This window comes from Acipenser ruthenus, chromosome 10, assembly GCF_902713425.1.
Source record: "Acipenser ruthenus chromosome 10, fAciRut3.2 maternal haplotype, whole genome shotgun sequence".
NCBI lineage: Eukaryota > Metazoa > Chordata > Actinopteri > Acipenseriformes > Acipenseridae > Acipenser > Acipenser ruthenus.
The window spans coordinates 39,833,698-39,857,051 of NC_081198.1; the positions used below are offsets into that span (position 1 = coordinate 39,833,698).

The following is a 23,354-nucleotide window of genomic DNA, read 5'->3' on the forward strand; positions in this document are numbered from 1 at the left end:
CATTTTAATAAAAAAAAAAATTGTCATTTACAAAAATTGCCTCATTCTGCCTCAAAGAACATTTGTTTTGATGAGGTCCCTAGTTATGAATCGACTAAAGATGTGAAGTGCAGGGTGAGGCATACATTCAGGTTTGCATGGGTCGAATCCTGGTCTTGCTGAGTTGTAAATCTTGGCAGAAAATTTTGCATCTACCCAGGCTATGGCTGTAGAGCTGCAAGATATTTTTGTTATTCAAAAAACACCTTTTAATACAAAGATTGAATATACAATAAAGTACCTTTAACACTAAATAATGAGTTTATTATAAATGTGGGCTTGGAACATGCATAATTGGATAGTATTATTAATAGTAGTAATAATAATAATAAGTGGTGAATCTAAATGCATTAAAATAGATAAATCACCATATGCCCCTTCCTCCCTAGGCTATACAGCTATGGCCAAAAGTTTTGCATCATCTAGAATATATCATATAGGAACCGCGGGGGCCAATGGGGACCAGGGGCCAGCCCCACCCCCCCCAAAAAAAAATCACAGGAAACGAAATCCGTTGGGCGCTACAGAAATTGGCGTTACAATTATTATTATTATTATTATTATTATTATTATTATTATTATTAACATTTTGCTAGTCCCAGGGAAATAACGGTAATTTGTTGATGCACAACTTAAGAACAACCAATGAGAGTGGTGTAACAAGACCGGAAATCACAACGCACATTTTTTCACTTTCTTCTTTTTCTTCAAAGAATATTTAGACTACTAATACGCATTAGCCTACAAGTAAGCCCCTTGCAGATGAATAGTAAATAGTTCTGAGAATGTTTCATTTTAAATTAACCTAATATATATTTTTCTTTTTGGGTGATATTTCAGAAGACGTTATGAGCCTAATGTATTAACCAAGTTACTGTCATCGCAGATAAGATAAGGTGTCAAACTGTCCCTGCAGATTTCCTTAGTTTTTTTCTTTGCTAAGTCATCATTATTAGGAATATTATGGCGTCTTATCCATGGCGACTTGCAGGGTTTTTCAAGCATAAAAATTCTTATGCACCAGTAAGCATATTTTTCTTATTTGCCATTACATTTGTTCTGTAATTTCAATATTAAATGCCTGAAACAAATTTTTAAAATGTAATCAGGTTGATCATTACAATTTATAAACTGCTGGGAACTATATAATTTCATACATGACATGTTGTTATAACTGAAATATGGCCCAGTAGCAAATAGGCAAAGGCCGTGAGCAACAAACCTTGCTTAGCTTTGGCATTAAACGCTCTAGACGCATCAAGACCTACTTGAGGACCACCATGACTCAACAGCGCCTGAACTTCTGTATGCTGTTGAATATATGTGCCTGACAGATATTGCCAGTATGTTTGTCAGTGTAAATGAAAGGAGACGCAATTTTTTTTTTTTTAATAACTTTGAAATCTGCCCGTCCCCCCCCCCCCCCCCCCCCGACAATATCATTGTTTCGCAATACCTTTATAGAATGTGTCTACATAAACCGAATAAGTTGTATTTGCATGTTCTGTATCCTAACGTATGGTGTATGACCAAAAAAAACTTTAAAAGCCTTTCTGTTTATTGTGATAAAATATCCCTCTCGACAAAATCGAACCGAATGTAACTTGCAGACTATTGTAGCTTGTTCTTTACCACCATCCACGCTGCAAACCACTCGAAAATATACCATGGTTGTTCCCAACCTCAGTTCAGCCCGTGCCCCTCATTTGTTAACCCGGAAAGAGTCTTGTTAACCCGGACATAATCCTCCAGAAACGCCCGGGGAGAAGAGAGGTAGTCAGCCGGCCCACCAACAAACCCAAGTCAAGCCAGAGAGCCTTTTCAGCGCGGCTTCAATCCTTCAAAACAACCTACAGATATGTCCCAAGAGAGGTTTCCAGCCGCGTCCAAAAGGAGCTCTGCAAAAAACAATCTCAGGTCAGTTTCGTCTAGGGTGTCAACATGGGCCAAGTACAGTTTTCCTTGAACAAAGCAAAGGACGCGAGTTGATGCCCATTTTAGCATCTGTCGTCACTCGAGTGGTCCTGAGCCAAAATGATGTTCGTGATAAAATAACATTTTTAAAAAATCAGTAGGATACATGTTTTACAATACAATTTTGTGAACAATGTTGATTGTTTATTTTTCTGATTGGATAACATACAAAGAAAATGTAATGCTGTATTTATACCGTGTATATGTCAATAGTTTTCTTACATTGGGAACAGGAAAATCACTCAAGAGACATTGACTTTTTTTTTCAGTCCAGTGCGCTCTATTCGATTTTTTATTTCGGTTTATGTTTCTGGTATCAAGCTCTTAATCAGGGATTTTTTTTCAATATTACACACACACACACACACACACACACACACACACACACACACACACACATATAATGGTTCACAAATAAATACTAATTCCTGATTATACTGATACAGCCAGGATTGTCACGTTGTTGTTGTTTGTGTATTTTGTGAATTGGAGCCAAGTGTCTATTGCATTGTATTGAGAATGTCTTTAAACGTAAAATAACAACAATGTTCAACCTTAAAAATTCCTTATAGACGTTTGAGAAAACACTGGAAAATAAATGCTTGGTGAATTTGTGTGTTAGCGGTACCTCCATTTTGGATAAACCATGATGTGCCCAGAAATAAATCTGATTTGGTGCTTCTTTCTCTGCCTTATTTTTCAGTTTAGAGCAAATGATAGCAGCCAGTCCAGGAAAGACTCCAATCCAAATGCTTCATGAGTATGGTACAAAGATTGGTAAACCCCCCATCTATTACATGGAAAAAGCTGAGGGCAACGCTCATCTAACCTGTTTCATTTTTAATGTAGAAATTGGAGCTGTCACCAGTACAGGTTGGTGCTCACTTAGTAGTGGTGCTATATAAATGAAAATACTAAGTACAAGTGATGTATTTTTCCAATATCTCTCAAGATGCATGTTATACGAGTATGTTAAACAAATTCAGAGAAAAAAGGCACTTTACAGAGTACTTGGAACTGCAAACGCAAGTAAAAAAAAAAGTTAGAAAGGCCAAGAGAGAGATAGGAATTAACATTGCCAAGGGGGCTAAAACCAATTCCAAAAAGTTTTCCCAATATTATAACAGCAAAAGAACATTCAAGGAGGAAGTAAAATGTCTAAGAGATACAAATAGCAACATCATAGATGAAGAGAAAAATAAAAGCAAATATATTAAATAATTGTTTTTCACAAGTTTTTACAAAGGAGGATAAGGACAACATGCCCCACATGTCGACCTGTTCCTGTCCAGTTTTAAATAACTTTAGCATAACAGAGGCAGAAGTGTTAAAGGGACTAGGAGTTCTTAAAATAAACAAATTCCCTGGGCCGGATGAGATCCTCCCAATAGTAGTCAAAGAAATGAAAGAAGTTATTTACAAACTGCTAACCAAGATTATGCAACAGTCTTTTGAGACGGGTTGTATCGATAGACTGGAGAATTGCAAACGTAATACCGATCCACAAAAAGGGAGACAAAACCGAACCAGGTAACTACAGTCCAATAAGCCTGACTTTTATTACATGTAAACTTATGGAAGCTATAGTTAGATCAAAAATTGAAAATTACCTATATAGTAACAGTATCCTGGGAGACAGTCAGCATGGTTTTAAGAAAGGGAGATCGTGTCTAACTAACCTGCTTGATTTTTTTGAGGATGCAACTTGACATTTAATATAGAAAAGTGTAACGTACTGCACACAGGCAATAAAAATGTCCACTATAAATACCATATGGGAGACACTGAAATTGAAGAAGGAATATTTGAAAAAGATCTAGGAGTTTATGTTGACTCAGAAATGCCTTCATCTAGACAATGTGGGGAAGCTAAAAAAGGCTAACAAAATGCTCGGATATATAGTGAAAAGTGTTGAATTTAAATCAAGGGAAGTAATGTTAAAACTTTACAATGCATTAGTAAAACCTCATCTAGAATATTGTGTTCAGTTCTGGTCACCTCACTACAAAAAGGATATTGCTGCTCTAGAAAGAGTGCAAAGAAGAGCAACCAGAATTATTCCTGGTTTAAAAGGCATGTCATATGCAGACAGGCTAAAAGAATTGAATCTATTTAGTCTTGAACAAAGAATACCACGCGGTGATCTGATTTCAAGCATTCCAAGTTCTAAAAGGTATTGACAATGTCAACCCAAGAATAGGAGGCACTTTTTTGCACAGAGAATTGTGGGAGTCTGCAACAAACTCCCCAGTAATGCTTTTGAAGCTGACATCCTGGGATCCTTCAAGAAGCTACTTGATGAGATTCTGTGATCAATAAACTACTAACAACCAAACAAGTTCTTATGTTATACTGACAGTGTCAACTTTCAATGTTTTACTATTTAGCTTGTGTATATATATATATATATATATATATATATATATATATATATATATATTGTAACACGGCAGGGAGGGGGGTTAAGATCTTCCCTGCCAAAAACAATTGCGAATGCACGTTTTGTTTAAATTAATTGTTTTATTTGTTTAATTATCACCCGCACCTGGTAGTTATTATCAATTAGTACTAGGTGCAGGGGTATTTAAGATGTGCAGTCAGTCTGCACGGGGCTGCTGAGTAGAAGGAAGCAGAAGAGAGGTGCTCTGCTTCCGAGCAGTCATAAAAGAAGTATGTGCTGTGTTAAACCTGTGTGGTTTTGGTTTATGTTCCGTGGTGCCAGCTAAACGGCTTTGCCGTCCTGCAAGTTAGTCAGGGAATAACCCGTTTAGTAAGTACTCCAAAACGGAGTTAGGTTTTGTTTTGTGTTTGATTGTTTATTAAAAATAGCGCATAAGCGCTTAAAACTCCATTTCCTGTGTCCTGGGTCTGCTTTTAAAGGGGCAAACGAACGACTGTGAGTGCCGGCCGGGTTACAATATATATATTTAAACATATCGGTACTGTGAAATTTTATATTAAACATGGAAAAAAAAGTGAGGCTTTGGTTTATTTTAATAACAGTATTTGTTTTGGTATGTATATAGGAGCCATCAGACAAAACAAAATCATAATAGGCATTTGAATGATGTCTTTATTTCTTTAGTGACTGTTAAATTGCCTGTATTTCAAGAAAAGTTTTGTACTGTGCCTGAGGTTTGAATAAGTAACTGTTTTTTTTCCTCCCCCCAATGAAGGTCAAGGTCTGAGTAAAAAGGCTGCAAAACATAAAGCTGCTGAAGCTGCTTTAAATATTCTAAAAGGAGAGCCAGGTATGAGGTGAGTTATTCACATGAACATACAATATAGTTAACCAGTGTTATTGTTTCACCCTGGAGCACCAGGTGCTAATAGAAGCCGATGCCTCGGTGGGATACCAGTAACAAAGCAAGATGAAAGGAAAGGCACTCTGCTGCCTTGTGTTTCAAATGAGATGTTAATCAATAGTTTCTGTTAATTTTGTTTTCATGCTGTTATTTACAGAAGATCCTCTGTTCTGTTATACTAAGACACTTGTAAATGTACATACAATTATTTTGACTTGACATTGAATGCAAATGTGTTATTTGTAGTAGTATGTATTAAAAAATATTCACCTCATAACAGGACACAATATAAAGCTGTTTTTTGAGAAACAGCAACATGACTGACTGGCAGTTGAAAGGTTCAGTAGTAGTTATCCTGCAGAACAGACGCTTTGATGTAAACAAAGCAAACTTTCGCTCAGAGCCCGTCTGTGTAGGTATGGCTGTGGTGCAGTAGCTTTGACTGGCGCGGCTACATACTTAAACAGGCATAGGCTTCCTGGGCACGCCCCCCAGCCAATCAGGACCCCCCGATCAGCTCCACTCCGGGCAAGCCTTCCTGTTTACCACAGCAGCAGCGCAGCTGAACCAGTGGCAGGGTCCTCCCTGTCACAGAGCATCATTAGCTTCCTGAGGAATTCGAAGAGAAGCTTTTACAATTTCAGCGTTTTATTATTAGGCTCACTTCTATTCAGACCCCTATATTTTTTTTTTACTTGCCAAGCAATACAACAGTTCACAAAAAGGGAGAAAAACATGTGCAAGTAATCGCAACTGGAAATGAGAAGCAGCGCATAACTGTAATGCTCTGTGTGACAGCAGATGGCTGCAAACTGCCTCCATATGTTGTTTTCTTAGATTTGTAAATACATCTTTTAATTGATCTTTTTATTTTTTCCTCAAGTTGAGGGTTTGTTCTTTGTTTTTTCGAGTTTAGCACAGCAGTTTTAGCACAGCAAAAATATGTTCTAGATTTGCAGAGTTTGTGGTGGAATTTGTTGCACATAAATATTTTTTTTTACTTGTATTTATTCACAGCCTTCCCTTCCCAATGACCGAGGTGTCTGATTCGCCTAAACAGTCACAAAATCAGTCCAACCCTATTGGCACACTACAGGTTCGTGCACAGATATGCTTTGCTTTTGCTTTGATATTGTTTCAATATTTTACACACCTCTTGGGTCTTAAATCAGTTCTGGAATAAAACCAAAACAAAATTCACATTCAGTTATTCTTGGTAGCGTTCAGTAAGAGACACAGTAATTGCGTTGTGTCTGTCGCTCTGTCCTTTATCAATGCTTCCTGCTGCAGCAGTGCTGATGCTCTCATTGAATGGTAATTGTGGGAACAGAATAACAAACAGAACAGCATCAGCTTTGGATACACGGGATGCAGGATCTCTGTATGTATCACTTGAACACTGCGATATATGCGTTTGTGGCCAACACTAAAGATAAATTTAAGAGCCCTCACCATAGTATTGCATCAAAGCCAGTAGTGCAGCGTTGTACAACATGTAACAATAGAATGAGGCATTCATCCTTCCCTTCACTATAACCAAAGGACCCAATCCTCACCATTTAATAACAGCCCCAAACCATTACTACACATCCACCTTTCACTGACAATAGTCCCATGACCCGATCTGTGAATTTTGGTCTACTGTCCTATTTTCAATATTGGCACGACCTATTGTCTTCCATTTCCTAAGGACATTACCCACAGTTGACTTGGCAACGCCCAATATGACGGAAATGATGCAAACACTCGTACCCCCTCCACCTGGCACCCAATAACCATTCCGTGTTGAAGGTCAGTCAGCTCTTTACCCCGTGGCATGTTGATTACCACTAAGATTATGTACCTGCTGCTGCTCACCTTTATAAAGAGCATGCATTTGGATATTTTTGCAAAGCTGAAAGTTGGGAGGGCTCATATGACATTTGGCTGTGCTGTGACAATACTTTTGGTAATCTAGTGCACGTGCAGTTATCTACAGCAGGTTCTACTTCATGTTCCAGTGCTTTTTGAATAGTGTTTAAGTTACGGAGAACTGCATAATGGCTTGTATACTGTATGGACCTGGTTTCAATTGTAACCGAGTGTGAGGTGGTACAGTAACTGATGTGAATTTTTTGACTAGATTTTGTAAAGTTGTGTGTCGGCCATGTGATTGTGACAGTGAAGTTATGCTGTCCACTCAGATTCAGACTTAAGGTTCGTTCACACTGACGCGGCGAGGGCGATTATTTTTTTGTTTCCCATTATAATTAACCTAAGTGTTCAAAGGGGCGGCGGCGTGGAAATCTATTTTTGCTCCTGAAGCAAACTTTTCAGTTGCCATGTTGTATCAACCAATGAGAACACAGGAGCAAGCGGTGTCAGCTCATCTTCCCCATCCTCTGACAGGTAGCACAGCAGAGAAAATATGTAGACACTGATTGTTGAAATGACTAAATACCCAGAATTATATGATCCTGAAAATTAAAAATATGAATGCCGAGACAACATCTGGATTTTAATGTCTAAAAATCTGGGACTATTATTTAAAGCCAAGGCTTTCTTCTAAATAACCCCACGTTTCTGAAATGAATTATGAATGTCTGATTTTGATACTTACATTCAATTTTAAAAACCAAAGCAAAAACAACAAGGTCAAAAAGCATAACTTGCTATGTACTAGGATTAGCTGGTGGGTGTGTTTCAGGCTATCGCAATGGCAGGGGCAAAAACGAGCTGTTCACGGAGGGGGTGTAGTGCACAGAGACCCAGGATACACAGGGGATCAAAAACACTAAAATTGATTTGATTTTCACATTCCTTATATGTACAGAGGCTGTATGCATGTAAAATAACGTACTTAACCACACAACAAACTTTTATCACTTAAAAAAAAAAAAAAAAAAAAAAAAAGTGATCGCTTACATCTCTGCATGGGTTAATGATGTACCGCCCATGTGATAGATTTTCAAAATGCAACAGTTGCTTTACGTGCATTTACAAAATATGAGTTCTGCAAAAAAAATATATTGTCCAAACCGGTTCTTGTAAAAACAATAGTGCTTTTTATTTTTGATCTTATCTTCCACTGCTGCAATGCTCAGTCAGCATGACTAGAGCAGCAGAGACTCGCCAACACAGACAGTTGCAGAGGGCCGGTCGCCCCACGGGGACAACACCCTGCTTGGGAACGGTCAGACACAGTGCTGTACCTCCCCCGCAACAACAATATATAGTTTGTCACAACAGTTTGGGAATGACAATCTGCTGGTTTAGGACAGAACAAACATGAACTTGTAAAACTTTGAATTACAAGGCTTTGGATGCACAGAATCAAGACAGTGGGAATCTCTTCGAAAACACGTCTTTGCTTTCTGTTCGGCAAAGTTAGTAAAAATAATACAATATACTCTGCAGTGTAAATGTTTCACATTACTTTTTACTTCCCATTTCAGCATAATTGTGCGCCGTTTAAAATATTCACAGCATCAAAAACATTAACCTCAAGATAAAATTATAACTAACAATGCTAAACTTTTTATTAAAGCTAGCATAAAATTATTCAAATTGACTCTGTATAACTTTCCGTGGCTTTGACTCTATATAACTTTTTGAAGACTCTTGTGTTTTCTTCCTCTGTTGTTTTGCAAGTAAGAAATCTGTCAACTTGACTCTGAGCGATGCACAGCATAATCTGGATGTACAGTACGCTATCAAACACATTCAACCATCCGCTACTACTAAAATGCATATCTCGTTTTTAATCAATTTGTATTTATTTTGTTCTATATTTTTAATCGGCGCAACGACATACATTAGAAGGCAAGTACTTTTGGCAGGAATAAAAGTCTTGGACAAGCCCTCTAAATTACACAACCGCCGGTTATGAGTCGCTAGTCTGTGTGAGGAAAAATATCTTTCGGCACATGCTGTTTAAACTGTTAGGGTAAATAAGATTTGCAGAAGCAGTGTATTTGGATAAAACAATAAATCACACTGGGCAAGTGTTAATATCACACACTTATTTTCCTTTAACATTTTATTTTGTAAAAGCTAAAGCTACCCCGATACCTCCCGGCCACAATTCCCAAATACAGCAACGATTTACATACAAACCCACGATCCCCACACACTACCATTATTATTAAAATGCTTTTTAAGAGAAGTTTAAATAACCAATTAAAAACAACTCTTATTTTTTAAAAATGTTTAACATCATTTTTAGATTTCTGTCTATAATTATCTTGAGGGCAACATGCCTCGCTTCACAACATTGTACTGCCAACTATATTAAAATAGGTTTGTGGCAAGAATGACAGTGGTTGAGACTCAGAGATAGTGTGAAGGTTCAAAAATAAAGTTTTTAATATACAGAAAATACAAAATAAACTGGCACGCGGGCCAAACAAAAAGGTTCAAAACACATAAAACAAAACTTACAACAAAATAAGACTTCCATGCTGGGCGTTGCCTTCACTGGTTTACCAAAAACAAACAAAACAGCACACACACAAACACTTCTTTCTTTCTTTCTTTCTTTCTTTCTTTCTTTCTTTCTTTCTTTCTTTCTTTCTTTCTTTCTTTCTTTTTCTTTCTTTCTTTCTTCCTCTCCTTCTAGAACTCTCTCCCCCAAATGGGAGGCTGAGGCCTCCTTTTATGCCAGGTGGCTGGGTCCTTAATTGGATAATTAATTAACCAATTGCTCCCACCTGACGCAATCAACCTAGGCAGGGAGGAGAATTTAACTCCACCCCTGCCAGTATTTCCAAGGGCAGAGCCCTGCTCTGCCACACGGTTTTAATAAGGTCAATCTTTTCCCGCTCCATCTGTGTTGAAATCTGTAGTCTTGCTGCGTCTGCCGTCAATATTCGCACCGCGTTCAGTGTGAATACAAAAAATCTGCTTGCTGTCTGTGCCACGCCCAGTGTGAATGACCCTTTAAATGGCATCAAACATAATGCAGTATGGGAAAGACTTTTGATTTGTGTGTTTCAAGTCATTAAAAAGAATTGAGAAATATATGAAGAGCTTATACAGACCCTTTAAATTGATTTTAAGGTAAAAATAGTGTAAAAAAATAAATAAGGGGTGGCCTCCAACAAACTAAAAGTAGAATAGTAACTGGGGAAATAGAAATGATCAGTTTAACCCTGAGGACTGTTGGGGATCAACTGAACCCGAATTTTGTTCCCTGTATTTTTTTCCCTGTATTTTTTTCGTTGCAATTGGTACTAAGATAGTAGGAGGTGGAGATGATTCGCAGATAGTACCATACTAGCTAGTACTACATTCTCAAGTTCTTTGCAGTTGCCCAGAGATGTCCTGTTTTTGTATTATTATTTATGTATTTGCATTTCCTATGAAAGGTAAACTTGATCTACCCTTAAAGAGATATTATATTTTAGTATTGGTTTATATTGGTATAACCCTCATTGTCCCTCTGCAGCATGCTTTTATTACAACATGTAACTATTCAATCTTATAGGAACTTGCGGTCCAAAAGGGTTGGAGACTCCCGGAGTACTCTGTGGCTTTGGAATCTGGGCCCGCTCACAAGAGAGACTTTACAGTGACCTGCAGAGTAGAAACATTTCTTGAAACAGGTACTTTAACAATCGAATTACAAGAGGTTCCTAGGTGAAGAAGGGTTTTCATAATTCAAGTTAAATTTTTATACTGTACTGATAGCAGCTTCAATTATTGATTACCTGATGAACAGGAATTGCTGAAAATGTAAGCTTGTCCAGTAATTACTTTTGTTTGTTTGCAGGGTGTGGGAGCTCAAAAAAAATAGCCAAAAGGTCTGCAGCTGAACAAATGGTAGCAAAACTTCAAAATCTGCCAGATAGTTCAGATACCCCCAGGGTAAGTAAACTGACGTTCAGGTTTGTTTCCTCTGGAATGCGGTGCAGTAGAGTGGCCCAAAACAGGCTTAAGGTCTTTGGTTTAGGTGTAAGATGTAATGCATACTAATTATCTGCTAAAGTAAATACTTTTCTGCAAGATAAATAAATAATACAAATATGATTTAATGATTCCATTAAGGCTATTGGATCCTGTAAAGCTAGTTTCTAGCTCCACTAGTCAATTGAAAGCAGATTGTTTTTTTTTTTTGTCATTTTACATTTTATAAATTTTTTGTTTAAGATATCTGGTTTCAGGTGGGAGTCTATGAAAAATTCTGCAGCAGAGAAGATCACAATGCTAAAGAGAAACCCGCTGAGTATTCCCAACACAGATTATGTGCAGATGTTATCAGATTTGTCTCAAGAGCAAGGGTTTGAGGTCACTTTCCTGGATATAGGTGAGTTCATTTTTCTGTGTTTTACTCAATCAATCAGTGGTTTTCTTGGTGTGTTTGTATGTAATCATATCATGCCTGGTTGGTCAAAATGTGTCAGCAGTTCACTGTTCTCTGAGAAAGTGTTGCGGACTATCCACAACAAATACACTTGTACTGTTTGATTATTACAATTTTAAAATTAATTCGTTCTTGCTCTGTAGAACTATTACGTCATCATTGTGTGTGATTTCTGTGTCGAACATTTATAGTTGGCTATATTGCACAGTTATCTTTGAAGAACAGCATGGCAGTTAACCTCCTGCTAGAATCTTGACCTTGCTTACCTGGCTGGACATTGAGGGCAGCATATTTACTTATGAATGCTGCTGTTTGCTCTTCCAGATGAGCTGACTGTGAATGGGCAGTACCAGTGTCTGGCTGAGATCTCCGCTTCCCCGGTCACTGTGTGTCATGGCACCGGGATCTCTTGTGGTAATGCTCACAATGATGCAGCCCACAGTGCACTGCAGTACGTGAAGATCATGGCAACATCAAAATAAGCTTTTAGACCAATGAACAATATGAAGAGAACATAATCATGTTGAAAAGAATTTAAGTTAAGCACACGTTTATCATGAAATAAATTAATCAGGGATAATATAACATTACAAACACGTTGTTTACAAGTTACAAACATTCAAAGAAACTCCCATTGCATAAACATTAGAAAGTGATATGGCATATAAATTACGTTTTTGAAACAGATTTGGAATTTAAGTGAGGTGAAATTATATTTTTTTTGCCTTGAATAAGATGCAGCTACATTGAGTTTATTTATTTATTTTTTATCATAGTAACCCTTCAGAGTAAGTAGCAGGGTTCCGATATAGCGTTTTGCATCCCGACGTATTGCTGCTACAACTGTTTAAGTTACGTACCTGTAATTTGTCTTTTAATTGTTAGCATCCTGACAACTTTTAACACTTTTTAAAATCTGTTTTAAAGCTCTTTTCAAATTGTCCGCTCTGGTGCACTGGGGTTTGAGATCTGTCCTCTACAGGAAGAGCGATATATATATGACATAATTGATCTGGCTTTTCTGTCCCATACCACATCATGGATCAATATTGCTGTTACCTGTTTGACAATGTGAGCAATAATTCTTACACTATCCGTGCACTAAAGCGGGCATTTTGAACAGAGCTTTGAAAGTCTTTTAAAGTTATAAATGTAACAAAGTTGTCAGGATGTTAACAATGAAAAGAAAAATTACAGGTACATTATTTAAACAGTTGTAGCAACACATGAAGACGTGTAACGCTATATTTTTTTAGAACCCTGTTACTTACTTTGTGTCCTAGTGTGTCAATAGCTGGGTACCATGGATTTTCAGTGTTTTTAAACATGTATGAATGATTTTGCATTGCTTTTAAGTTAACCTGACTTTGAGATATCTCTTGTAGAAAACTCAGCATGGTCTGCCTAAACCCAGCTGGCATTTTTTATTACTTTAAAATCAAAATGTCTTGACATTTGTAAGACACAACATTCAGCAGATAACTTGTACTTGGCAAAAAAGATTTGTAAAACCTATTATTTAAAAAAAATATATATATTTTTTTCTATTTTTTTGTGTGGATTAGTAGAATTGGAAAATGTTCTTCTTGCAAAAGTATTTAAATCTAAAATATGTACAGTATAATATTATACCCAGTCATTATTCCACATTCATAAGCTGCATTGTAACAATAAAAGTTGATCCAAGGGTACACTGTAGAACTGGGTGACTACACTGCACTCAAAACATGTAAGAACTGGCACATCTTCATACCGCGCAGTTTCACATCCTGACTGTATGAAGTCGGCAGTCTTCATTAGGGATTCTGAAAGCAGCGTTGCATTGGCTCTGGTGCTTCCGTGGGTTAGGGAGGCAAAACTGTCATGGACTGTTTCTCCTCATTGTGCTATAGCAAACCCTGCTGGCCAGGCACCCAGTGAGCTCAAAAGTGGACACCTGCAGGGCTGGCCTTTGTCCTCCAGAGGTTGGTAGCTCATTGACATCCGCTCTCATTCATGGGTTTAAAAGAGGAAGTTGGCTTGGTTGTGGGATCGAAGGACGCCCACTGAACCTTCAGGTCTCCTGAGCTGTGTGGGGAATTACTGCGGTGAGGGGAAAACATTACTGGACAGTCTAAATTGGGGAGAAAATTGGGGGTAAAATAATTGGGCACACTAAATTAAAAAAATAAAAGTAGTAACTGGTACTTCATAACAAAAGACAACTGTGGTGCGTAGGGTTAAAAACTATCAAAATAAATGAAAGGAAACCCTGCAACTCACATTCTGCTTATTGCCTTCATCAGGGTACAAAGCAGACAAAGGACTGGCAAACTTGAATCCATTGCCATAACAAGCAAATTAGCAATCAGTTTGGTAATTTTGACCTTATTTAAAGCAATGCTGCCATAGGACAGTGGTGAGAACATTCAGGATGTAGAGTTAATCATATCATGTTGCCTAATGCAAGATCATCCTAAGTCAGGTTTTTAGGACTTCTGTATAAAAAAATGGACAAGGAGTTACCCACCATAACGTGATAAAGTTTGACAGTTTTACATTTGTGGTCTCTTGAGGCGATTTTGATTGGCCAATGATTTAAGCAATAGGGGGCACACGCTGCTATAATCCAGTTTCTAGTATAAGTAATAGGATAAAAGCCTTACTTCTACTGTATGTTGCTGTGTCTGGCGTTGTCTGCTTGATGTCTTCTCTTAACAGCACTCAGTGATCACAAAGCACAACACCAAATTAGGAAACACAGAAACATGTTCATAAAATTAACCAAAACAAATGTTTGGTCAAACCTGTATTACAGCATTCCTGTTTAAAGACATCTTTCATCTTTTTAGCTGGTGTGTTTTGGAATAACAATTTTACTTTTTATTTTTAATAAATACGTGGACATTACTGGTCCTTTTAAATGTGAATGCAATATTCAATGATGTTCAGCTGTGTGAGAACTACAGTAAGACTGCTGCAACATTGTCATAACACACAACATGTGACAATAGCTTTTTTTCACTGTGGCATACTTTTTATTTTATTGTATGCTGTGGAACGTTTTTAAATAAAAAAAGGTTGCTTAAAATCACGGCTAAACTGAACGTCTCCAGTGTTTTCATTATGAGTGGTCCGATTTGTTGTGATAATGGTAAAACATTGCCCACTCAGTTCAGTTATTAGGAGACATTATAGCTGCTGTATAAATTGGGGTTTTTGGGAGACACTGGGAATTGCAGTAAAAGCATATCTACTGGTATTTAGATTTATCGTAGAATCAAAAGGAAATGGTAATGTCTTTGACTGCATGGTTTAATGCTGTTCTTTGTACTAGTTTATACAGTATTGCATGCAGATTTTGTCTTGTACATATTCAGACCTAATACATTTATTTTCATTTGCTAATGATAATAAAAAAAATGGGTTATTACACTTTCATATTTAGATTGTAGTCAACATCATGTTGCACATTATGCATTTTCTTTCTTTGCGAGATGTCCATTTTAATGCATACTACACAAGGTCAAAGTTATTCTAAAATGTGCAATACTGTGTATCGGTGGATCCAAAACTGTTCTATCCTCTGTAGTATCACCACAAAGTTAAAAAAACACATCCATGTATCTATTGATATGGTATTTGAAGCTCCTGTGTGTCAGGCTAACATATATACATATATACATACACATATATATATATATATATATATATATATATATATATATATATATATATATATATATATATATATATATATATATATATATATATATATATATATATATATATATATATATATATATATACACACACACAAAACAGAAAGTCCAGATTCTGTTATATGTTTTTATTAGAACAAGCACTAGATAGCAGCAGTGTACAGAGTTTTCATGGGAAGATATGTATATGTAGTAATTATACAATTGCACTTTTTCAGAGATATCCATCAGAAAATTGACTTAAATATTTATCTTAAGGCTGTCCAACACAGCCCTGTGTGACACTCTGTCTTTAACATTTAAAATGTTTTTTAAAAAATTACCTTTTCATAAGGCATTTGCAACATTCATTGGCAGGCTTGTCATGTGCACATGCAATTATAAATTTACACTGCAACAGAGGAAAAACGTGTCGGAACCAAAACAGAAATTCTCTCAACTACTGTAACAGAACTCGGGTTTAACCTGTAGTTGATACCTTTGCATGTAAACATATTTGCCGTCATTGTATTGCAAAAACCTTTAAGCAAAAGTACATAACTAGTGTAAATAATAGATATTGTAATGGATAATACAGTACCTTCGAGGCCATTTGATTGGTTTCATTGCATGGAGTGATTCTACTTGATGTATACATTCAGTCCCACCAAAAAAAGCATGGGATAGTTTGTATCATTTTTAATTATTTAAAAGATGCAATGGAAAGCGCTGGTATATGAAACATTGGTTGTTCCATTTGTTTGTCAGCCAGATTCTTCATTATGGTTACTATATCATGTCCCGCATCCTAAACTATTCTGCCAACATTTTCTCACCTAGAGAAAATGGAGCACAAATAAATATCAGTATCTTCAATACTTTTTTTTTTGACTGATTGTGATTTTTTTTTATATTGTTTTGTTCCAAACATGTATTTTCAGTAAAACCGAATGAATAAGCATGCACCTGATGTGTTAGGCTCCTATACCAAGCTGTATGAGAATGAACACCACTGCAGAACTGCATTTTCACAAATGCTGGTTCCTCTGATAAATCATCCATAACTATTAAACATTTAATAGCAATACTAATTACCAGTTGAAATGTTTGTCATTGATCTTAAATCATGAAATTAAACCACACTGTATTTAAAAAAAAATACAGAAGAAAAATGTGGCCCGTTAACAGGAATATAGTCCCAGAGCCAATTACAACAGGCTTTTAATAAGCTGTATTTGGGAACAGGAGACTGTTACTCAGTTGGATTGTTATTTTTTCTAGTACTCAGCACAACAGCATTGTACAGTATTTATTTGTGGGTTGAACCACACTAAAGGTGCTCATACTGGTGCTTTGACATGGAGAATTCTCTAAAGTGCTAATACTAGTACCAGTAGATAACCCATCCAGTTTTGCAATTATTGCTTTAAGACTCATCAAGTGGAATTGTTACAAAGAAAGCTACAATATGACATGGTAGATACGTAAATAAATATTATGGTACTATATTTTACACTTTGATGTAAAAATGTACATTGGAAGTTTTGCAAAATAAATATGATAATGATAAGATTGTTCCAGATTATAAAAGGGATACCTGTCACCACATGTGGTGCTTGGACAGTATAGTGTTTAAGACAAAAAAGTATAATACATACAGATGAAGTGTAACAAATTTCCCCTTGGGGTCCTTGAACTGCAGCAAACAACCACTTTTGAAATGACTGCCAATTAAACCAATTATTGCATATTCCATGTTCCATGTGAAATAGGTTTGAAAGAACGTATGTAAAGATCATGTAAGCTTGAGTTATACCAACCCGATACTGTATCACAGCGACCATTCACTTAATGAAAGAATGCCCAATATGCACATTACAGCTGAAATAAAATACAATCATTAAAAAGCTGTTTCTTAAAATACCCTACTCTTTAAAAGGTATGGAACAAAGATTTATTTTTTCACTGTCATCATAAATGTATGATTCCCCACAGCCATATTCTCTGTAGGGCTGAGAGACTTTATATGCATTCACTAGAAACTGAAATGCAGCTAAAAGTAACAGGACAAAAGACCAAAGGCCAAATAAAAAAAAAAAAGAAAATGTCTTGACCCCATAATTCTCTTGCGCCTACTAGCATTCTGACCTTGTGAGATCTTGGAAGGTAAGCAGAGGTGGTCATGGTCAATAGTTGAATGACAGTCTTTAATTGAGTAGTGTGGGTGGCTCAGTAAGAGGCACATTTGCAAACAGCACAGGTGACTTGACTTAACAATTCAGCTGCAAAAGCTTAACCAAAGGAGAACTGCCATAGACGCAATGCAGAACTAGAAATTCCAGAAGCACATAACACAAGGTGATTAGACTTACATGTTTTACAATTTTTCTTTTTGTTTATGTAACGCATAATTCTGGCCAGCCGGTGAATTTATTTTTTTGCTTGGGGTTCAAGCAAACATGGATGCAAGTACTAGTAAAGACTTTCTATTCTCATTTTAAAAATATATCATTATTATGTTCTCAACTAAAGAAATTGTTAGGAGCGTGGTAGGTAATGGGCTTTGTTCTTGACTGTATTGATCACATGTTCAGTTCCAGCATAGATTGCCTGGTCTTGTCGATATGAAGCAAGCAAGCATTGACAAACAGCTACCCTGTATGAGTATCTGAAAATAAATGTGTTTGTCGCCGATTTATTACAACCAATATATACTATGCTTATTCTTGAATTTGATTTTAAAAAAGGATATTTACAAGCAGTTACCCAGCCTTGGAAAGAATTTGGCTATACCACATATCTTGCTGAATATAAACTACCATATTTATCTTGATATTACTAATGACCCATGGTCATTAGTAATGTCAAGATTACTCAACAAACATGTTTGTTTTTACTTATACTTTTTCTTAAAATAAAATCATTAAATAAAGATGTTGGATTACATTTTTTTGTTCCAGAAATATAAATATATTGTAGTCCTACTGAAGAATCATTGCACATGTTAATTCAACATAACTTAGGTTGATGGATGCCACCCTTGAAACATGCTGTGCATACTTTTAAAATACAGACAACTCTGATATTCAGAGTTCTACATCCTACTAAATCATAGCGCTGTACTAAAGCTTACATCATATACGTTTAACATGTCTGCAAAATGCTTTCATTGTGTTTTAAGGCAAAGACTGTAACTTCTAGTCCCATCCTCACCCAGACAACTTTCTACATGTCAGTTCAGGGAAAGCTGTGACAACAGCAATGGCTGGTGAACATTGCCCCTGATGCAAGGGAATAGTCAAGTTGTTCTGTTAAAGACCTTTCTTGAAGTAGAATGTTAGGGTTTTGAAGAATATCCTTATTCCCACAACCAAAAGAAAAAAAAATAGGATACTGAAAATATGAAACAGCAATATTTGTGCATAGATAAAAGCTTCTTTGTTAGAAATGATGAAGTGTTGAACACGAACCACCCAAATGTTACCAAAGCTGTGGATTTTCCAATGTACTGAAACCAGGGACTTTCCGTAGTTCCCAGTAGGTGTTGTTGGTGACCCACTTTTCTCTCTGATTGGCATCAATCACTTTCCTGCAAGTACAACATTGACATATAATCAGGGATACAATCAACTGTAATAGATACTGCTGTTATTATATACAGAGTCAATTATAGGCATGATTTCCAATCCTTATATGATCAAGTACTTTTTTGAATTTGTAATATTTTTCTTTAATATTGTACTTGAGATTGTACAGCTGAGTTTCAACATTTACTTGCCCTCTGTACAAGCAGGCAGTCAGCCATGAAGTGCTCATTTTAAACTTGAGCTTCAACCACAGATACAGTTTGATACACTTCATGACCTCTCAATTGGAAGTTGATTATGCTAATGTGCACCATGCGTAAGGTATGTGCTCCTTCACCTACTTGAAAAAACGTGGTTGATACTCAATATTGTTTTCCTCTATGTATCTCCTCCTTGATCTCTGCAGATCCTCTATCCTTTGCTTTTCATTGGTTGCAGCTTCTACATTCCCTTCTTCTAGAAATCTGGACAGAATGTGATTATCATCAAGATGATTAGAGACACACCACAGTGTGCAAAACAATGTGCACAATTATTAAAAGTAATTTAAACTAAACTATTTTAAACTAAATATGATTGAATTAATTAGGTGTTTTAAAACAATGCTTATTTAAAAACAGAATATGGTCATACATGAAACTAGCCAGTAGGGGGTGGTATTGCACATATATGTGATGCTAATATCTGAAAACAGGAGGAACAACTGACTAATACAGCAAGGCACCATTACATCTAGATGGATTTCTTAAAAAAAAAACAAAAAAAAAAACAAAAAAAAAAAAACAGATGCTGACAAATACTGAAATACAAATTAAAGTTTGTACTGGGTCACAGATGCAAACCTGTATAAAAAAAAAAGATGAGCAGTTTCTGAATCAGAAAAAAATAACATGGTTCTTGCCTTTGATCCGGTCTAAAACGAGCGTCAGTTGGAGGAATAAGATCTTTAATCGTTGGGCACAGCTCATTAAGTTCTATAGCAAATCTGGTGAAGCCGTAATACATCTCGTAATCCGTTGGCATGGAGCCTGCGAAACAACATGAAACCCAAAGCTTTTAAAACCAGTGTAATGTCCAGTAAATGTGCGTATGTGTGTGTACATATACACTGCTGTGCAAAAGTCTTAGACATTTTGCACCTTTTTGGGGGGGGGGGGGTTATACTACCATAGAATCAACCCGTGTCACATATATATTTAAAAAAAAAAAAGTGGTACTTTTTTTTTTTTTTGATGCTTATCTTTTTTTTGACGCTTCGACATCATGCTGGTGTGACACCTTTATAAATATTGTGCAGCAAATATGAGTATATTGCCTTATATGGTGATGAGTGTACTAACGCAGATTTGTACATTATAAAACTGATGACTTGTTTGAAGGGAAGTGGATTTATATTCCCCAAATTTTCCAGAACAATTGGACTGTTTATATTGTTCCGTTTACAAAGAATGTATCAAACTGCACGACTTCAAGAAATGGACAACCTACAGGTACTTAAAAAATAAAAAATATAAATACTGTACCCAAAATCATGTACTTTCATTATTAGATGTCAATATTTCTATTTAGAGATTCAGTATACGTTGATGAACACTTGCCTGGCCTCCATATACATTTTGCAGATGGTGCAACACCACAGTACAGCCCTTCATGCCACTTCCCAAACAGCCGATGCACCACCTTCCCTTCCTGGTCCATCACAAAACCCTGGACTTCATTCACGCTTGAACTCCAGTAGTTTCCCTAAACATTTCATTGGCACAATTAGGAGTACAGCTTACAATGATACAATGACTGTAGATAACACCCCTCATCTGTATGCATGTCAGTAAAAAGATCTACAAAACCTAATTATCTTTTCACAATCCTACCATTAAGGTGTAAAAAATAAATAAAAAACCCCAAACAAACAGATTCCAATTATTATTGAAACACAACCTGGAATTATATATATATATATATATATATATATATATATATATATATATATATATATATATATATATATATATATATATTTATCACTGCTGAAATCCCTAGGCGCTATTAAAAACGCTAAACTGTCAGTTGTGATTTGACCTAATTTGTTATGGTTCATCTTTGTTTTAATTTAAAGTAGTATTTATTGTATACAGCAAATACCTTCATTGTAGCTTTCATAGCAGGCTTTCCAACATGTTTCTTATGCATTTCTTACCTTAACGAATGTGAGTTTACAAATACACAGGCTGCTTTTCGTATTTCTTATTGTTATTTCTCCATAATGTTCTATCCATCTTGTACCGCTGAGGATGTTGTGTATGCAGGTAGTGACTTTGTTCCATTCATAGTGATCGCCGTACCTGTAGGAAAGTATTGAAGTAAAGAAACCAGCCATTTTTCACTACAGCTGATGCTTTCTGTGATTATCTAGACTTTAGAACCTACAACCTTTTATAAAATAAAGAAATGCATGCAGCAATAGAGCCCAAGACTTAACGACATAAACATATCATAGTGCATTGTATGTACTGCATGTGACTGAGTAAGATGAAGTGTCTCAGAGTACCCCACATCTTGGTAAATAATGCATCTTATTTTATGGATTGTTTATCGAATCAGTGGCTGAAATCTTTAGAGAAATTAAAATTCAGGCAGCCCGCTAAGAAAACTAAGGCAGTACGGAAGATCTTATTAGCCTGACTGCAGTGACATCCATATTTATTTTGGGATCTTACTTAGAGCTCTGCACTGAAATAGCCCTTGTCTTTAGTCATTTTCCATTGCCACATGAGGGCACAAGCGTCTCTTGCTTAACCCTTTGTCCATTAAAATAAAGGCTGCTGATCATGAGAAACAACTGTTAAACCCTACATACGTAACAGTACACGGTTCTAGGTCATGCCAAGCTGAAGATGAAAAGGCTGGCATATTATCAACTGTTGTTCTTTAAAAGATTCTTTAAAACTATTCTTCTATATAATGTATAGAATCAAACAGCTCAGTTTATACTACTCAAATTGAAAGAAATTAGTAATTTATTAAGGTCCTATTTTCAGGAAGGACATGTAAGAGGTCAACATTGTATTGGCTACTGCAAAGAGTTACAGATAGAAAAGAACATCATGTATACAAGGTCTGTTTTACCTTTAACATTTAGTCACTATATTCTACTGCAGTGCTTATACAGTATGTATTATAAAGCTTTGTCAAGAAGCAATATTTTTCCTGGTAATACTACAAAAAAATAATAACTTACTTTGGAAGTGCAACATTCACGATTCCTATGGGGAGTATTTCCATGGATTTCCCCCAGAACTTATTTTTCCATCTAATATCTAAAAGAAGCAATGTGGTTAAGATTTGTCAGTAGAGTCTGAATCCCAGAGACTATCTGAATTCCATGCAGTAATGCTGTGGCCTTTACTATACATGCTTTTTATCCCCTTTTATATTAAAGTGTCATATTAACTTTTTTCAAGTGGGATGACTAAAATGGCAAATAAATCTCTTGTATTCAGTCCTACTTCCCAGGTATTCACCTAATAACACACACTACGGTGCTAATACAGTTAAGATTGATTTGCAGTCCCTTACCGGAGTAACCAATGTCCTTTGCCATTTGATCTAATAAGTAGGATCAGTTAACCCTAACCCTAACCCTGTTAAAGCACACATACTACTTTATTGAGTAGTAACATTTCAGTGACCCATGGGTTTAATTATTCTGTACCTTTTTACAGACACCTGAAGTGCTCAATAAAATGTGGAAACTAGAGTCAGGAACTGCACAGTATGGTATAGAAACATTTGGCCAGGGTGTCATCAGTTAACAGCTGTATAAATCTCTTGAGAAACAAAAGCAAGCCATTTGTCACATATAACGTATACACTACCGGTCAAAAGTTTTAGAACACCTCCATTTTTCCAGTTTTTATTGAAAGTTACGCAGTTTAATGTCTCAATGTACTCTGAAATTAAAGCATAGAACAAATAAACAATTGGAGATAAAAAAGAAATCATGGAATCGTTTTGTTTAACAAAATTTAATCTAAATTTTTGACTCATCAAAGTAGCCACCTTTTGCAGATATAACAGCCGAACACACTCGTGGCATTCTTTCTACAATGGAAATCAAATATTGTTCGGAAAGTTCTTCCCAACACTGTTGCAGAAGTTCCCACAAATGTGTTGCACTTGTAGGTTGCTTTGCTTTCACCCTTCTGTCCAGTTCATCCCAAACCAGCTCGATGGGGTTTAAGTCTGGAGACTATGCTGGCCATTCCATGATTTGAAGCCTACCGTCTTGTTCTTTTCTTCTAAGGTAGTTCTGACATAGCCTGGAGGTATGTTTTCGGTCATTATCTTGCTGTAGGATGAACCCCTGACCAACTAGGCGTATACCAGAGGGTATTGCATGGCGCTGCAAAATGCTGTGGTAGCAGTTTTG

General features: G+C 36.3%; 2 protein-coding genes across 4 annotated transcripts in view; one reads left to right on the top strand and one right to left on the bottom strand.

Moving 5' to 3' along the window:
* The first annotated feature begins 1,556 nt into the window (after positions 1-1,556).
* On the top strand, positions 1,557-14,739 carry LOC117402627 (interferon-inducible double-stranded RNA-dependent protein kinase activator A homolog A). 2 transcript variants are annotated; one of them, XM_034003975.3, is made up of 8 exons: positions 1,557-1,956; positions 2,717-2,790; positions 5,190-5,271; positions 6,336-6,414; positions 10,783-10,900; positions 11,068-11,162; positions 11,445-11,601; positions 11,983-14,739. In XM_034003975.3, the coding sequence occupies exons 1-8, from the start codon at positions 1,898-1,900 to the stop codon at positions 12,138-12,140; spliced, it is 822 nt and encodes a 273-aa protein (XP_033859866.2). In that variant the 5' UTR covers positions 1,557-1,897; the 3' UTR covers positions 12,141-14,739. The 2 variants fall into 2 exon arrangements, with proteins under 2 accessions (XP_033859866.2, XP_033859858.2); XM_034003967.3 differs by having other exon boundaries at positions 1,559-1,956; positions 2,717-2,886.
* Positions 14,740-15,472: 733 nt separating this feature from the next.
* The window catches only part of LOC117402604 (oxysterol-binding protein-related protein 6-like), a 46,151-nt gene continuing 38,269 nt past the window's right edge, over positions 15,473-23,354 (bottom strand). For both annotated transcript variants that reach the window (XM_034003955.3, XM_034003930.3), the window contains 6 exons: positions 22,164-22,242; positions 21,123-21,267; positions 20,524-20,668; positions 19,827-19,953; positions 19,267-19,389; positions 15,473-18,927 (listed from right to left, as the gene is read on the bottom strand). In XM_034003955.3, coding sequence (XP_033859846.2) covers positions 18,819-18,927; positions 19,267-19,389; positions 19,827-19,953; positions 20,524-20,668; positions 21,123-21,267; positions 22,164-22,242 — 728 coding nt within the window. In that variant the 3' untranslated portion in view covers positions 15,473-18,818. The remainder of the gene's footprint in view (positions 18,928-19,266; positions 19,390-19,826; positions 19,954-20,523; positions 20,669-21,122; positions 21,268-22,163; positions 22,243-23,354) is intronic.